At 41.2% G+C, this 19,204-nt stretch overlaps 1 protein-coding gene across 1 annotated transcript in view; it reads right to left on the bottom strand.

The window, feature by feature from the left end:
• Positions 1-1,481, bottom strand: part of XRN2 (5'-3' exoribonuclease 2) — a 77,686-nt gene extending 76,205 nt beyond the window's left edge. The window contains exon 1 of the mRNA XM_019462374.2: positions 1,298-1,481. Coding sequence (XP_019317919.1) covers positions 1,298-1,372 — 75 coding nt within the window. The 5' untranslated portion in view covers positions 1,373-1,481. The remainder of the gene's footprint in view (positions 1-1,297) is intronic.
• Positions 1,482-19,204: the final 17,723 nt, after the last annotated feature.

Genomic DNA, 19,204 nt, shown 5'->3' with positions numbered 1-19,204 from the left:
AGAAAAGCTAATACTTAAGCTTAGATGATGAAAACTCAAGGTATACTTTATATAGGAGAGCCAATAAAAAAAAAAAGGCATATTAAAGCTATCAAGTTTACCCATAGAAGAAACATGGTGACGTACTAATATTAGAAGGGTGGGGGCGGGGGGGGGGGGTGCTGCATGAGCGCCTAAACCCTCATCTATCACAGCTGGAATTCCACAGCTAGATCCAAAACAAATCAGGTATAAACATGATACTTAGAACGAAAACACTTAAAAGTGGTTATCACTGCAGAGTAGAAACGGAGTAAGATCCAAGTTAGTAAAGCTTGATGAAAGTTTTAAAAACAAAGGAAATGAGCATTCGGTTTAACAGTTTCTCTGACAAAAACACAAGGAATATCATCAAAACAAAGCTTTCGATTCCTCCTTGGATAGAAAATCAGCAAAAATCAAGACCTCAACAGCTTTAGCAAAAGAAATGTTTTCACAGTGACGGATGCGTACTTCCTTCAAAAACGAAGGGGTGAGAAGCATGATGTGTCCCTGAATCTTCCCAATCCAGAAATTCTAATTCAGAGTACAAAACCAAACTTGGACTGGAAACACGGAAACAGTAAACACAAAACTAAAGAATGAGCACAAGTCTACATGTATATTAACAAAGTAACAACAAAAAGTGTATTGTTCGAGTGCACTCAGGAATTCCGAAAATTTTTACAAGCATACTGCCTAGAGAAGGGGGCACTTATCAGACTTCTATCTTGTCCTAGACGTTTCTAAGGTGCTGCTTTCGACGTAGGGTTAAACAGCAACAAATAGCCTCTCACACTAGGAGAAAACCTTTCTGTCACGAACAGTAAACAAAAATCCGCCGCCGGGGATTACTTTACAAGGCTGTTAAAGGCCGGGATCAGCATCCGTGCAGCCCTAACCAGCTAACTCAACGGACTCGCCAGAAGTGGCCTAAAAAACTTTGAGTCTCTCCAGAAACGACAACGCGCGGTGCCGGAGGAAACAAAGCCATGGGCGGGGCCTTCCGGTCCGGGGGGAGAAAGCGGGCGAGGGAGTAACAGCCCTCCGGCGAGTTCGTATCCCTCTCGGCCCTCGCCCCGCCCCTCCCGCTGGCCCGGGTCCAGATTCTGGGTGCCGGCGCCCAACCGCGTGTCGGGCCACCGCAGTCCGCAGGGCTGAAAGAGCCGCGCGGGACCGAGCACCGTGACCCAGGGGCAGGCGGCGGGCGCCAAGGGCCGCGGCCTAGACGTGCCGGAGCGCCAGGCTTTAGCGGGGTGGCCGTCAGGAGCCTCCTCACCTTTTCTTCCACGCAGTTGACAATGATGGACGGGTACTTGCGGCTGAGCCAGCGAAAGAAAGCCGGGACTCCCATAGCAGCTGCCCAGCTCGGAGGCGGCCGCCCGACCCGCGGACGAACGTAACCAGAGACACAAGCAGCAGCGGCAACCGCGGGCACTAGCACTTCCTCCCACGTGCGCGCCGGCGACAGGAAGTGACGTCACGGCTGCGCCGCTTGGTGCGTAAACTGGCCTGTTGTTGGGGGCGGGGTTCGGCCGCCGGCCGGAAGGTGAAGGGGGTGGCCCTGCCGGGTTCAGAGCCCTTGCGGTCGGTGGGGCCAGTCCCAGAGCTGTGACGCGTCTGAGTCGTGGGAGGGGCCCAGGCGGTGACTTCGCCGCGGCTCCCGCTGAGCTATCCCGGCTCCCGGGATAGCTGAGTCCTGGCGCTCCGCAGATCCCAGGGGAGCTCTTTGCGGGTTTGATCACCTCTTTCAAACCTATCTCAAGTCACAGTAGAACTACAGCATGTAAACCCACTCGTTATTTCTGCTTCCTGGTTTTTCTCGGTTTTGTGATACTGTACATACCTGGACTATTAAAAGGAGTACTTTTTAATATTATGCCGTCATGATGACTGGTTTGCATAAGTTCACTCTAAATACTTAAAAAAATGGAATGTAACCGGAGTTCAGCATTTAATTCAACTTTCCAGGTACATTTATGAGTGCAATTGCTGATATCTAGTGGGGTTTGTTTTTTGTTTTTGTTTTTTTTTTTGAGCGTTTACGTTGTGTTAAAGCATTGGCTAAGGGATTATCTCATCTAATCGTAACTCGAGCCTTAAGGTACTATTATCTTTATGTAACATGAGAAAGTCAGTTTGTAGGGGGATTTAGTCACCTGTTTATTCACACAGTTTTTGTTTCAGTCCAACTAAAGATCATGTAATCCTCTATCCTTGCTCTAATAGGATACTTTTATCCTTTGTTTTGTGGTGGCTTCAAATACATTTTTCCAGCATATAAAAAGAGAGGTCTGGAAGAGGAGGTATTTATGTCCATTTGCTCAAGCTTGGAAGTCTCTCTCCCTGGAATCCCCTCTTGGCTCCACAAATCACACTCAATCCTAAAGGCTCACCTCAAGAGGCCACTGAAAGTATTTCTCCTTGCTACCTGGCATGCAATATTCATTGCCCCATCCTCCTCTGTGATCTGATGCCACTTTGTTTAAACTGTTGGTGTGGAAATTAGAGAAATTGTTATCCCATGTTTTACTTAAGAACAGCTGAAACTATTCCAGAGTATTAATGTCTATGGTGAAATCTCTTATGTCTCCTGGAAATAGCTCCTCTTCCTCAAGTATTTGGTTTCCTTGGGAGGTGCTATGTTCTTAGAACTCACACATCATATGGGGGTATGGACAGCTAGGCAAGTTGGGCCATTGGGAGTCCTTGCTGAGCATTTTTGTACTTCGAACCATAAGGAAGGTAAGGCACCCCTCCCATATGGTTGAAAGCTGAAAGATAAGAATGGGATTTATTGCCAGTCTGCAACCAAAGAAGCAGATTTAAGTCCCTGTTTCCGGTGGCTTTTGAATACAGCTAAATCCGTCTTCCTGCAGTTTGGTTGCTAAACCTCTCCTTTAATTCCATGAACCAATAAATTCTTTTCCCCTAAGCTGGTTTGGGCTAAATTCCTATCCCTTGCCAAGGAAATAGTACAAACAACCCAGTAACAACATTTGAGGAGTACACAACTAATTCACTGGGTGCTAAAATTGCTTTGCGTAAATTAGGTACAAAAATTGAAATTTTGGGCAGAAAAGGGGAGAGTGAAAGGTAGAGAAGAGAGGGAACCTGAAAGTGGCAGGAAGATACAGGCTGTGTTGTAAGATACCTTTCTCAGCCTAGTGTTTCCAGTAAAATCTACTAAACTCAGGATGGGTGTCAGTTTTGTTTTGTTTTGTTTGTTTTGTTTTTTTTTGTTTTGAAATCAAAAAAGAGGATGAGTCTCATGTTGGGGTCACTGTTGTCTAAACCCACAGAGCTACGCAACATAGCAGATTTCAAGAAGCAGAAGAGGTGAGGAGAATTTATAAGTATTGGAAATTAGAAGGAATATTTAACCAGGTTGTAAACTTCTAAAGGCTGGGAACTATTAGGTTTTGAAACATTAGGTTTTTTGCCTAAGCCTGAAGGGGGCAGAGAAAGGCCCCCAGCTGACATCTGGATTACATTAATATGAAGATAATATGAAATATATAGAAACCAGTATTGTTAAACATTCATAAATTTATTTTAAAGCCCTATTAACATTGTAATTATAGAAAAGAGTCTTTGTGGGGCGCCTAGGTGGGTCAGGTAGTTAAGTGTCTCACTTCAGGTCATGATCTTGTGGTTCACGGTTGCGAGCCCCACGTCAGGCTCTGTGCTGCTGGTTCAGAGCCTGGATCCTGCTTCAGATTCTGTGTCTCCCTCTTTCTCTGCACCTCCCCCAGTTGAACTCTGTCTCTCTCTCTCTCTCCCTCTCTAAAAAATAAATAAACATTAAAAAAAATTTTTTTAAAAAGAATCTTTGAGAAACTGTTGCCCGTGATTGCTCTCTGGATTACCAAGTGCTTCCTTTCCCTCATTGTCTTTATAAAATTCATTTTGAATAATGTGATATGTTTGAAATAATAGTTGTGATGGTTAATTTTATGTGTCAGTTTGACTGGGCCACAGAATGCCCAGATACTTGGTCAAATTTTATTCTAGGCTTTTTTTTTTTTTTTTTTTTTGTGAGGGTGTTTGCATAGAAAATTAACATTTTAATTGGTAGAGTAAAGCAGCTTGTCCTCCATAATGTGAGTAGGGCTCACTCAGTCAGCTGAAGGCCTGAATAGAGCAAAAAGACCAGCTTCCTAGAGCAAGAGGGATGTTTCCACTAGACTGCCTTCAGACTTCACCTGCACCCTCCCCTTTGCTGGGTCTCCATGCTGCCAGCCTTTGGACTGGAACTGCACCATTCATTCTCCTGGGTTATCCAGCTCATACTGCAGATTTGGACTTGACAGTCTCCCTAACTGCATGAGCCAATTCCTTAAATATATATCAAATAAATAAATAAATAATCATTCTGTTTTTCTGGAGAACCTTGACTAATATAGATTTTGGTACCAGTCTGGTTTTAGAGGACTAGAATCTTCAAGATTAATTTTCTGAATTGGTTTTGGGGCTTCTGGAATTGACTGTCCAATCTGATTAGAATTAAGCACACTAATGACTGTCTCCATTAGTAAAGAGAGCACTGAGAGTCCACGGTGTGACCTGGCAATAGAGAGATGCAAAATATCACCATTGGATACCCTCATCAACCTAATCAACTTGTAAGAAGAACAAAACATTTTTGTCAACCAACAAATATGTAATGAGATTGGCTGGTTGCTCCTGGCATCATGGGGCAAAGTAGAAGAAGAAAAAGATGAGATCAGGGATTCAATTTCCCAGCTCAAACATCATATAAATGACCTCACAGTGTCTGCCCTGAAAGAGACATTTATCACCTATGGCACAGCTGATATTGCTGAGAGCCAAACTCCGAACCTCATCATGGGAGTAGCTGACTTATAACACAGATGGCATTCCCAGCCTCCCAGGTGTCTACTGTTAAGATAAAGGCACTGACTGGAAAGGAATGAGGTCCTGAAAACTGGAATGCCGACATGTGAGAAAATTGATGGAGTTGGGAGCCTATGACCATTCATTCTGATTCGTCTTTGCCCATAGAAGCAGCCTCTCTATTCCCACCTGTGGAGATTAACTCTGCATTGCTTGGGGAAACTATAATGGCCTCCCCTCTTTCAAGGCAGTTGCCTTGAAAGATGATACTGATTCTCCTCAGGACCCACTCCCACCTCCCCTCTTTGCTTCTAGGCAATGTCTTAGTCTCTTTGGACTACTGTAACAAAATACCATACACTGAGTGGTTTATAAACACTAGACATGTATTTCTTACAGCTCTAGAGGCTGGGAAGTCCAAGATCAAGGAGGTAGCAGGTTCAGTGTCTGGTGAGGACCTGCTTCCTTATTGACAGTCCTCTTCTCAGTGTAATGTCGCATAACAGAAGAGGCAAGGTTCTCTTTAGAATGCACAAGCATTCATTCTATCTATAGCAACCTGTAATTAGACACAAGTCCCAGCAGGCCACTAAAAGTGAGGTGCAAAGTGTGACCCATGAGGTGCACTACATTCCAAAAGAACTACTTAGATTTTCTAATTTATACAGACAGAAATCCAGAGAGTATGTGTGGGAATGGATACAAAGTGTGTTAATGGTAGAAGAAACCTAAAGTTGGGTCAGGGCAAATTTATTGATGTGGGCACACTGAGCAGGGATTCTGCATTGAAAGTAGCTCTGGGGCTTAGAAACGGGTCTGACAATTTGGTTGGCTGAAACATGGACAAAAATATGGCACACTGTGAGCAAGTTAAAAATGCTGGACCTGCCTTGGTTTAATATAAAAGAAGAGAAAACTCAAGCCTGGTTTACAAATGGTTCTGCATAATATTCAGGCACCACTACAATACTATAGCCCCTTTCTGGGACATCCTGAAGGACAGTGGTGGAGGGAAATCTTCCCAGTGGGAAACACTTTGAGCAGTACACCCTTGTTCATTTTTCTTGTTAGGAGAAATGGCAGATATGCAATTATATACTGATTAATGGACTGTGGCCAATGGTTTTGCTGGGATCAAGGACTTGGGAGGAACAGAAGTGGAATATTGGTGACAAGGAAGTCTGGGGAAGAGGTATGTGAATAGATCTCTGTGGAATGGTAAATCTCTGTGTCTTGTCAATGCACACGAAAGGGTGATGTCAGCAGAGGAGGATTTTAATAATCAGTTGGATAAAATGCCCCATTCTGTGGATAACAGCCTCTTTCAGAGCCACCCCTGTCATTGCCCAATGGGCTCATGAACAAAGTGACAGCAGAGGCAGAGATGAAAGTTATGCATGGACTCAGCAACAGGGACTTCCACTCTTCAAAGCTGACCTGGCTACAGCGATGCTGAGTGCCCAATTTGCCAGCAACACAGACCAGCACTGAGTTCCCATTATGTCACCATTCCCAGGAGGCATCACCCACTACCTTGTGGGAGGTTGATTATATTGGACCACTTCCATCATGGAAGGGGAAGCATTTTGTTCCTAATGGAACAGATGTGCACTGGATATTGATTTGCCTTCCCTTCACACAATGCACCTACCAAAACTACCATCCGTGAACTTACAGAATGCCTTGTCTATCATTATGGTATTTCAAACAGCATTGCTTCTGATCAAGGAACTCACTTCATATCAGTGAAGTGTAGCAATGGTCTGTGCCCATGAAATTCACTGGCCTTTCCATGTTCTCTACCATCCTGAAGCAGCTGGCTTGCTAGAACAGTGGAATGACTTTTTAAAAAATGTTTACTTATTTTTGAGAGGGAAAGAGAGAAAGGGTGCAAGTGGGGAAAGACAGAGAAAGAGGGGGACAGAGGATTTGAACCAGGCTCTCTACCAACAGCAGAGAGCCTGATGCAGGACTCGAACTCTTGAACCATGAGATCATGACTTAGCTGAAGTTGGATGCTTAATTGACTGAGCCACCCAGGTGCCCCTGGAATGTCTTTTTAACTACTCTGTTACAGTATCAGGGGGGCAATATCTTACAGGACTGGAACAAGTTTCTCCAAAGAGGCTGTATATGCTCTCAAACAGCATTCAGTATATGATGCTGTTTCTCCCATAGCCAAGACTCACCAGTCTAGGAATAGAGGTGTGGAGATAAGATTGGCACTACTCACTATTACCCATAGTGACCCAGTAGCAAAATTTTTGCTTCCTATATTTGTGATCTTACACTCTGCTGACCTAGAGGTCTTAGTTCCAAAGCAGCAATGCTTCCAACAGGAGACACAGCAATGATTCCGTTGACCGAGAAGTTAAGACTGCCACCAGGCCATTTTAAACTCAGGCAAAAAAGGAAGTTACTTGATGGACTGGAACTACCAGGGGAAATGGGGCTGCTACTCCATGGTGGAAGTAGGAGAGGGTGTGCCTGGAATGCAGGAGACCCCTGTGTTATGTCTTAGTGAGATTAACATTCAAATAGGTGGACTTTGAGTAAAGCAGATTACTCTCCAGAGTGTGAGTTAAAGTCTTCATAGAACAAAGACTTCCACTGCACAAGAAAGAATTCTGCCAGCAGACTGCCTTCAGACTTGAACTGCAACTCTTCCCTCAGAATCCAGCCTGCCAGCCCCACTCCCCATCAGATTTTGGACTTGCCAAGCTCTCTCAATCTCTCTATGTCTCTGTGTGTGTGTGTGTGTGTGTGTGTGTGTGTGTGTGTGTGTGTGTCTGTCTGTCTCTATGTCTCTCTCTCTCTCTCTCTCTCTCTCTCTCTCTCTCACACACACACACACACACACACACACACACACACACACACACACTTTTGATTCTGATTATGTTTCTCTGGAGAACCCTGACTAATATATTGGTCAAGATACCTAACCTTTCTGCACCTTAGTTTTCCCAACTATAAAATGAGGATTATATACTTCATGGAGTTTCTGTGAAGATTCAATGATACGACACTCAGAGCATGGCCCAAAACATGCCAAGCACCCAGCAAATGTTAGCCATTGAATGGTTATCTGTTGGGTTTTTGCCTTGAGGAAGCCTCACAATTTTGTTAGTGTGATCCACCTAAAAGATCTTGGACAATTTAATCACCTAATGGAGCTTCATTTTTACATCCCCCACCCAGCATTAACTTTCTGGCATTGAGGCTGTCTTCATTCTCTCTTGGTTGTATTTCCTACACATTCTCACCTCATTGAGTGTATGCTGCTAGTCTTCCCACCACCTTCCTGCCAATTCAAATTACACTTTTTCTCTCTCTCTTCTCCATGAATGTCTTCCAGAATGTGAGTGCAAACTGGCTCCTGCCCACTGTCATCTTCCATAGCATTCCCTGACTTCTACATGGCATCTCATCTTCCATTTCATTATTCCTATGAACATTGTGTTTAATCTATCAGGGTAAGCTGGGTTTTGCTATGGTAATAAATAATGCCTGAAATCTCATTAACTTACTGTAAATGGGGTTGGGCTACTCCCCAGGGATATCCTCCATAAGGTGACTCAAGGCTTCAGCTGCTTTCTTCCTGTAATTCTGCCAGCTCAACACATGACCAGACCATTGTTACTAAAAGGAAAGACTGAGCAGGAGGGATGTCCTGGGTGGTTTTTTTTCTTAAAAATTTTTTTTAATGTTTTTATTTTTGAGAGAGAGAGAGAGACAGAAAGTGAGTAGGGGAGGGGTAGAGAGAGAGGGAAACACAGAATCTGAAGCAGTCTCCAGGCTCTGAGCTGTCATCAAGAGCCCAACGTGGGGCTCTAGCCCCTGTACCATGAGATCATGACCTGAGCTAAAGTTGGATGTTCAACTCGGGTGCTCCAGTCCTGGGTGTTTTTAAAGTCCAGGCTTGGTTGTGGCTTATTCATTTCCACTTTGGTCCATTTGACCAAAACCCAGTCACATAGTCCCAACCCAACTGCAGAGACACACCTGCAGAGGAGATAAGGAAATATAGTCTTGCATGCCCAAGGATAGGAAAAGGAAAGAGGATTGGTGAACACATGGCTTTGTCTCTGCCACACTCCTCAGCAAATTTGCAAATCAAATTGGTAAATATATATTTATGGTCCACAGTCTTTGCTATGTATGTTGGGTACCATAAGCAAAATAAATTATTTCTCCCAAAGAGCCTACCATCAGTAGCAAGGATAAGCAACAGCCACAAAATATAAAATAATAAAATAAGTCACAGTTTAGCCAACAATAAATAAGTCTCATATCACAGTGTATGACTGCAAGCCCAAATGAGCTGCATAGATAATAATTGCTACAGACATTGAGAAAAGACAGAGATCTAGTCATCTAACAGGGTCGTCAGATGATAGGGAGAAAGAATACACTGAGTCTTGCAATAACAGTAAGATTTGATTGAAAATAAAGAGGTGTGGAAGGAGATACTGTAAGTTCCCTGGAATCCAGCAGATTCTCAATAAATACATTGATTGAATTGAATTCTTAGAGCAATAGTTCTCAAAATGTTGTCCAGAGATCCCTTGGGTCCCAGAGACTCTTTTGAGGGGGACTTGAGGTCAAAACTATTTTCATAATAATATTCAAGTGTGATTTACCCTCTTCACTTTCATTCTCCAAGAGTATAGTGGGATTTTTCAGAGGCTATAGGGTCTGATATCTTAACAAATTGAATATCAGAAGTAGATGTGACAGTAATCCAGTTGTCATCTATGAAGCCAGACATTGAAGGATTTCAAAAAATGTAAAACAATGTCATTCTTCTCACTAAATTTCTTCTGTTGGGGAAATATAGATACTTTCATAAGATAGGTTAACGTGCATGAGTTTCCTGCTATTTTAAATGAATTAATAAATTAGTATTTTAAAATTTTCTCAAGTTTGATTTGTAACATGGGAAATATTGATAGATATAATACACAAAAGGCCCTTGGAGTGGTCATAATTTTTAAGAGTATAAAAGAGCCCTGAGACCAAAAACTTTGAAAATCTCTGTCTTAGAACATAAAATGGAAATGGAATCTACATGTTTCTGCTCTTAGAAACAATGCAAAGCTTACTTTTCAATTTTCCAAGATTTTTGTATATTCAGATGTTGTCTCAAGTGCTCCTTGCTACCTAAAACACTCTGCAATCATTATCACCAAGTACAAATAATAGCTACAAATGAACATGACATTGGCGAGCTGACACACAAACATGTTTGTTGATACACATCCTATCTCTGGTGAACTTCAGACTGGAGCTCAGAAATAAAGGTACAGGAGGGCAATACAGGGATGTAGATAACCAAAAGATGTATTTTTTAAAGTTTGTTATTTATTTTGAGAGAGAGAGAGCACAAATGGGGTAGGGGCAGAGAGAGAGGGAGAGAGAATTCCAAGCAGGCTCCACATTGACAAAGCACAGAGACCAACGTGGGGCTTGAACCCATGAACCGCGAGATCATGACCTGAGCTGAAATCAAGAGTCAGGCACTCAACCAACTGAGCCACCCAGGCACCCCCTTCAAAAGATTTATTTTTAAGGCCGTAATATACACATTGCTAAATTTATTCAGAAAGATTATTTAACTCTAAACTTTCTCAGTGTATACTCATGCCTTAAGTTAACCAAAGAGCTATAACAATAAGTAGTGTACTCCAAAGTATGTGAGAAATAGGATCTGTGGTCAAATAATTTTGGGAGCTTTGGGTTAAATTGAGCTGAGTAGACCGCAATTCTATCGCCCTCTTTGAGCCTTTTTGTATGCCCCATTTCTACATTTCTCTAACCATGGGAACCCCCCCCCCCTTTTTTTTGCAAGGCATTTTGCAGGTTTTGTATCCCTGGGAAACAGTGTGAATAGATGCTATAAGTGTAAGTGTGTACAGGCTGCTACTGATGTTTTAGCAAGCTTTGGCTGCCTGTACTCAGGTTGCCAAGAATAGGATTTGACCAAAACCGTGAGTCTAAATCCATACTTGTTATTACATGGATTTAGATGACAAATCCCATGCTCTAAAATGTAACCCCAAACAGTCAAAGCCTGCTAGAACATGATTCGCTTGTAAAGCAGGTACAAGATGTCCTAGATCCAGCACTATGAAAGGGTCCTACTACATTTTATTTCCTAATATGACATCTGAGAAAATTCTGGCAGATTTCTGTTTAAGGCCACAGTTTGTATTGTCTCCTAAAGCAAAAGACAGGGAGTTGACAGAAGGCACATATTTCAAAGAGTTGAACGGTAATAATTCCCTCTGGGTGTATAAATGGGGGAAGCTGGCTAGAAAAGACCTTGTTTAGAGGATAATAAAGTGTAAAGCACTCAGAAGTGTTGAAGGTAAGACCTCAACCCTACAAGCTGATAAGCAGGCCCAGACTTTTATTTATAGTGACATGAGTGACATTTATCTGCCTTTCACTAGAACATCTAATCCACTTGTCAAGGTGTGTCTTGAACAGAGACCTGGTTTCTGGCCATGGTTGGCAGGCTTCGCATACAAATGTGACTACCCTGGCTGAAATTCCCGATTGAAAAACACATCAATGGTATATGAAATTATGGAGTAAATATATCAACCCAGTTTCAATTTGCCTCAGAGACAACATTGTCTGAAAAGGGTCTTGGCTTTGTGATAGAAATTATAGTCTGTCCATGAAAGTAGAAGTAGAGATAAATTACTGAGGGGTTCACAAATCCCAGTGTCTCGCTCCTTAGTCCCGAAGTACAAGCATAACAGGGCCGTAGATGTCTCTTCCTTACCCTCAGTTGTTAACACAGTTCACTTTTAGGAACTGAAAATCAAAATGAACCGAGAACACCTACAAAAACTGCCCAGCTGCTATAGTTAAGGAACCGTTAGAGATTCAGGATACAGTGCTCTCCTAAGGAGCTTTTTACAGATTATAAGGCATGACACATTTAAAGTTAGTAGTGATAAGCAATTTGAAGAACAGTTCAAGAAAAAGGCCATGGTTATTTACAGACAAATTAAACTTACTAGAAGAGTACAGAGGAGAGAAAGAAGAAATGGTTGCTGTGGGTAGGGACTCCAGCTAGAATTTATGAAGTGAAATTGGAAGTGGGTCTTGATGGAAGAGTAATATAAACAAGATCTTCAGCAAAACTGATATGTTATTAATTAATTACAGGCCATAGGTATCCTTACACACACACACACACACACACACACACACACACACACACACACACTCGCATGCACACTCTCCTCCTCTATTTCCTATTCATATGCTGCTTTGGTCACTTAATCCACACTGCCATTTATTGTTCTTCAATGTAGGGCCTTTATGTCATAGGACTTCACCTCATCTTCATACTAGATGACAAGCACCTTAGGAAAGTTTCTTCTGTCTCCTCTTTGCCATGTGTAGAACTGTGCCCAAACAGTTCTTTTGTTCTTCACCAATCAACTTTATTAAGATATCATTTACACACATTAAAATGAATCCATTTTACATGTACAGTTCAATGAATTTTGACAAATGTATGTACTCGGGTAACCACCACTACAACCAAGATATAGAACAATTCCATTGTCCCCAAAAGTTCCCTGTGCTCCCGTGTTGTGGCAACTCCTTCCTCACCCCTGGTCTCAGGCAACGTTGATCTGCTTTATGTTCCTGTAGATTCGTTTTTTTCTAGAGTTTCCTATAAATGAAATCATACCATTTGTAGTCTTTTGTCTGCATTCTTTTACTCAGTATATGTGTTTTTAGAATTCATCCACGCTGTGTGAACCCATCGTGTTTTTACTGCTGTGTAGTATCTTGTTGTGAACAGGGTACCACAGTTTGTTTACCCATTCACAAATTGATGGATACTTGATTTGTTTCCAGCTTCTTGAAATAAAGCTCCTATGGACATTCCTGTACAGGGTTTTTTTGTTGTGAGGAAGTACATTTTTACTTCTTTGGAGTAAATACCTAGGGATAAGCGTTGCACTGGAGGTATATGTTTAGCTTTGTAAGAAACTACCAAACTGTTTTCAAAGTAATTGTACCATTTTACCTAACTATGTTTGATGATTATAGGAATGACCTCCATTAGCATTTTTGTCACTGGAAACCTTGGAAGGCTCTCTGATGTCCATAGAATAGAATTCACACTCCTTAGGCTAGCATCCTTGGCCCTCTACAATCTCCCTTTATTTTATTTTTTTTTCAGACTTTGTCTTCCACTGCTCTGGTATATGCTCACTTCACTCTCTCATGCACCACTGTACTACTTGCTCATCCACAGATGAGCCATACCTAAGTCACAGTGCAAGTGGATTTGTACAAGTCCAGCTCCTCTGTTTACCTTGTTGTCCATGTAACCAATGTCACATGCTTGGCAGCCAAATGGCCAGGGTTAGGGCTCAACAGGATCAGGATTAGGCAACAACTTACATGTGTGACTCAATACAGTCCTAAGACAGATTTCATAAACATTATTTTTTTGAAGTTTTTATTTCATTTTATTTTATTTTTTTAATTTACATGTAAGTTAGTTAGCATATAGTGCAACAATGATTCTAGGAGTAGTTTCCTTAATGTCCCTTACCCATTTAGCCCATCCCCCCCCCCCACAACCTCTCTGGATTACTACAGAGGATAGTAATCCTCTGTTTGTTCTCCATATTTAAGAGTCTCTTATGTTTTATCCCCTTCCCTGTTTTTATATTATTTTTGCTTCCCTTCCTTTATGTTCATCTGTTTTGTATCTTAAAGTCCTCATATAATGAAATCATATGATATTTGTCTTTCTCTGACCAATTTCGGTTAGCATAATACCCTATTGTTCCACTCCACCAAAAGTCTGCTAGAACTGATACATGAATTCAGCAAAGTCGCAGAATACAAAATCAATGTACAGAAATCAGGTGCATTCTTATACACTAATAATGAAGCAACAGAAAGACAAATAAAGAAACTGATCCCATTCACAATTGCACCAAGAAGCATAAAATACCTAGGAATAAACCTAACCAAAGATGTAAAAGATCTGTATGCTGAAAACTATAGAAATTGAAGAAGATATAAAGAAATGGGAAAACATTCCATACTCATGGATTGGAAGAATAAATATTGTTAAAATGTCAATACTACCCAAAGCTATCTACACATTCAATGCAATCCCAATCAAAATTGCACCAGCATACTTCTCGAAGCTAGAACAAGTAATCCTAAAATTCGTATGGAACCACAAAAGGCCCTGAATAGCCAAAGTAATTTTGAAGAAGACGACCAAAGCAGGAGACATCACAATCCCAGACTTTAGCCTCTACTACAAAGCTGTAATCATCAAGACAGCATGGTATTGGCACAAAAACAGACACATAGACCAGTGGAATAGAATAGAAACCCCAGAACTAGACGCACGAAAGTATGGCCAACTAATCTTTGACAAAGCAGGAAAGAATATCCAATGGAAAAAAGACAATCTCTTTAACAAATGGTGCTGGGAGAACTGGACAGCAACATGCAGAAGGATGAAACTAGACCACTTTCTTACACCATTCACAAAAACAAACTCAAAATGGATAAAGGACCTGAATGTGAGACAGGAAACCATCAAAACCCTAGAGGAGAAAGCAGGAACAAACTTCTCTGACCTCAGCCGCAGCAATTTCTTACTTGACACATCCCCAAAGGCAAGGGAATTAAAAGCAAACATGAACTATTGGCACCTCATGAAGATAAAAAGCTTCTGCACAGCAAAGGAAACAATCAACAAGACTAAAAGGCAACCAACGGAATGGGAAAAGATATTTGCGAATGACATATCGGACAAAGGGCTAATATCCAAAATGTATAAAGAGCTCACCAAACTCCACACCTGAAAAACAAATAATCCAGTGAAGAAATGGGCAGAAAACATGAATAGACATTTCTCTAAAGAAGACATCCAGATGGCCAACAGGCACATGAAAAGATGCTCAACGTCGCTCCTCATCAGGAAAATACAAATCAAAACCACACTCAGATATCACCTCATGCCAGTCAGAGTGGCTAAAATGAACAAATCAGGAGACTATAGATGCTGGAGAGGAGGTGGAGAAACGGGAACCCTCTTGCACTGTTGGTGGGAATGCAAACTGGTGCAGCCGCTCTGGAAAACAGTGTGGAAGTTCCTCAAAAAGTTGAAAATAGAGCTACCCTATGACCCAGCAATAGCACTGCTAGGAATTTACCCAAGGGATACAGGAGTACTGATGCATAGGGGCACTTGTACCCCAATGTTTATAGCAGCACTCTCAACAATAGCCAAATTATGGAAAGAGCCTAAATGTCCATCAACTGATGAGTGGATAAAGAAATTGTGGTTTATATACACAATGGAATACTACGTGGCAATGAGAAAGAATGAAATATGGCCTTTTGTAGCAATGTGGATGGAACTGGAGAGTGTCATGCTAAGTGAAATAAGTCATACAGAGAAAGACAGATACCATATGTTTTCACTCTTATGTGGATCCTGAGAAACTTAACAGAAGTCCATGGGGGAGGGGAAGAAAAAAAAAAGAGGTTAGAGAGGGAAAGAGCCAAAGCATAAGAGACTCTTAAAAACTGAGAACAATCTGAGGGTTGATGGGGGGTGGGAGGGAGGGGAGGGTGGGTGATGGGTATTGAGGAGGACACCTTTTGGGATGAGCACTCGGTGTTGTATGGAAACCAATTTGACAATAAATTTCATATTTAAAAAAAAATACCCTATAGTTCCATCTACGTGGTTGCAAATGGCAAGGTTTCATTCATTTTGATTGCCGAGTAGTACTCCATTGGTGTGTGTGTGTGTGTGTGTGTGTGTGTGTGTGTATACACATATGTGATATATATATACACATATATATACACACACATATAGATCTATATGTGTGTGTATATATATGTGTGTGTTTACACATATATATACACACACATATAGATCTATATGTGTGTGTATATATACGTGTGTGTTTGTGTGTGTGTGTGTGTAGTGTGTGTATATATTTATACACATACACATCTTCTTTATCCATTCATCTATTGATGGACATTTAGGTTCTTTCCATACTTTGGCTATTGTTGATAGTGCTGCTGTAAACATTGGGGTGCATGTGACCCTTCAAAACAGCATACCTGTATCCCTTGGATAAGTACCTACTAGTGCAATTGCTAGGTCGTAGGGTAGTTCTATTTTTTAATTTTTTGAGGAACCTTCATACTGTTTTCCAGAGTGGCTGCACCAGTTTTCATTCCCACCAGCAATGCAAAAGAGATCCTCTTTCTCCAAATCCTTGCCAACATCTGTTGTTACCTGAGTTGTTAATCTTAGCCATTCTGACAGGTGTGAGGTGGTATCTCCTTGTGGTTTTGATTTGTATTTCCCTGATGATGAGTGACATTGAGCATTTTTTCATGTGTCGGTTGGCCATCTGGGTGTCTTCTTTGGAGAAGTGTCTATTCATGTCTTTTGCCCATTTCTTCACTGAATTATTTATTTTTTGGGTGTTGAATTTGATAAGTTCTTTATAGATTTTGGATACTAACCCTTTATCTGCTATGTCTTTTTGCAAGTATCTTCTCCCATTCCATTGGTTGCCTTTTAGTGTTGCTGATTGTTTCCTTGCTATGCAGAAACTTTTTATTTTGATGAGGTCCCAATAGTTCATTTTTGCTTTTGTTTCCCTTGCTTCCGGAGACGTGTTGGGTAAGAAGTTGCTGTGGTTGAGGTCAAAGAGGTTTTTGCCTTCTTTCTCCTTGAGGATTTTGATGGTTTCCTGTCTCACATTTAGGTCTTTCATCCATTTTGAGTTTATTTTTGTGTATGGTGTAAGAAACTGGTCCGGGTACATTCTTCTGCATGTCGCTGTCCAGTTTTCTCAGCACCACTTGCTGAAGAGACTGTCTTTATTCCATTGGATATTCTTTCCTGCTTTGTCAAAGATTAGCTGGCCATATGTTTGTGTGTCCATTTCTGGGTTCTTTATTCTGTTCCATTGATCTGAGTGTCTGTTTTTAATTTCACAAACATTATTAAGTTTGAAATTATGTTTGTCTCTAAACATGCCAAACATGTATCTAGGATTTGAGAAATCGTTTTTTGAAAGGGAAGGGAATACAGAGGGCATTCTCTCTTCATAGATGCAGTCCACAAACATTTAGTGAGCATCTTTTATGAGCAAAGCTTTGTGGGACATACAGGCACATAGTGTCTCTGCAGGATGAGTGTGAGTCACTGCAGCAGTAGGAAAGGGGAAATAGCAGATGGCTCTTAGAGAGCCTAAAGTATCTAAGTGGGTAGATGTGACTTTAACTGAAGCACAGACTGGAAAATTAGAATATATGATTCATGACAATTACAAAGAGGAAGAAAAAAGAAAAAGAGCAATGTAGTTCACCCTGCCTCATTATTCATTCACTGCTTAAGCAAATAAACTTAAAATCATCCATTTGGTGATGCTGAATTTGAATGAAGTCTATTGCTATTAGAAATATCATCATGGGCAAGATTAGGCTCCATAATGTCTCCTGGGCTCAGCTTGTGGTTTCTTCAAGGTAATGCTAATCGTGAGAATAAGAACAAGGTTAGAAAGGAGCAGAATTGTGCACTTAAAAAATTTCCAATGGCTAATTTTGCTTGTAATACAATGATATCAATTTGAACAAGAAAATACATCAGTAATTTAGTGTATAGAGTGTGCAAGCACTATTTCTCATTTCTTCTCTCTTTTTTTTTTTTAAAACCTGATTCACACTGTTCTGCGAATCCCCATATTCTTTCCCGAAATGAATCTTCCACCTGAACTAGTGTGTTTCTTTGTCCTAACAGATGTTGCTTAAATAGAATGATTCAAGAAACTTGAATAAGAGCTAAAAGATAGAATTGGACTCTTGTTTTATGCAAAAATGAGTCATTATTTGGTTTATGGCTGCACAATGTGTACTGCTCATACTCCAGATGTAGTATAGCATAATAGAAGAACACCTTAAATTAATTAGCACTCTCAGAAATGCAACAAAGGTAGGGATCCAAAAGCTTTTCAGTGAGTGAATAGCAGTAAAAATGTTTCTATCTTTCTATCATGGAATCACTTTCCTGAGAATTGGCTCAAATCTCTAGCTTTTACAGAGAGTTCTTTAGCTGATGGTGGGGGTGGGGAGGAGGGTGGGAAGGGAGAGGATTTTATGATACCAAAGACCAGGAAACTTTTTCACACAGCTTATCCCACCACCCAAGGCAAATCAAATGACCTAAAAACTCCAAAAGGAATGCATTGCCCTTCTGTGTAGTACACAGAGATTTTGCCCAACACATGAGCCTGAATTGTATCATCCAATTCGTATCATCCAACTCATAGTCTTATTTCTAAAATCTCATTTGTTTGTGTCCAGCCAGCATTGCCAGGCTAGGAATGCTCATTTCCAAAAAGTTGCTGTACTGAAGAGAGGGCTGTCCTTCTCCAGAAGAATAAAATACCTGGAGTTTTAACTTTACCTCGTTACCCAAGTCATGGAGCCTGGTTCCTAAACCTACTGCTGTGTGACCTTGAACAAGGGTCTCCCCTCCTTTGGATCCTACCATCTTCACCTGTAAAATGAGGAGCAACACCAAGTCACCTCTAAGGATCCTTCTGGCTCTAATGGCTCAGAATTAGACATTCCTTCCATTGTCTGAAAGCCTGTGACAATTGTGATCTGTATTTAAAATGTTGATATACATGGCCTTAGTGCCACTTATTTTCTGCTGTGTGGGTCTTCCTTTCCTGGAGTCATTCAATGCAGTCAATAACATTTGAGAAATCTGAACTGAGCAGCTACTGTGTGCCAGGCTCTGTTGTATGTGCTGAATATTGGGCACAAAACGCCTGGTCTCCTAAATTTTACAGTTTTATTTGGGGTGGGGGATGGGGTGGGAGAGAGATAGCAAATAAGTGAAAAAACAATGTGTAATACTATGTTGAGTTATGGTAAGTGCTTTTTGTTTTACTATAAAACAGGGCAAAGGGATGGGAGGTAATGGTGGGGTGGGGCCTCTTTTTTAGGGTCAAGGAAGGTCATTTTTCTATTTTTTAAATCGGGCTATAATTGAAATATCATAAGATGAACAGTTCTTAAAGGTTCAGTCAATGGGTTTTGGCAATTGTTCAGACCTGTGGTGTGTTAAAACATGTCTGACAATTCTGTGGCCTTAGTGACTTGATTCCAATGCACAGAATGTGGTGGAAGGGACATAGTGTAACTTTTGAGGTTAGGTTAGAAAAGGCAATACAGCTTCCATCTGACACTCTTTCTCCCTCTCTTTCTGTCTCAACCC

Source organism: Panthera pardus, unplaced genomic scaffold (assembly GCF_024362965.1).
Source record: "Panthera pardus isolate Hobbes unplaced genomic scaffold, ASM2436296v1 HiC_scaffold_25, whole genome shotgun sequence".
In the NCBI taxonomy this organism is placed as follows: Eukaryota; Metazoa; Chordata; class Mammalia; order Carnivora; family Felidae; genus Panthera; species Panthera pardus.
This window is presented reverse-complemented; position numbering and strand designations above follow the sequence as displayed.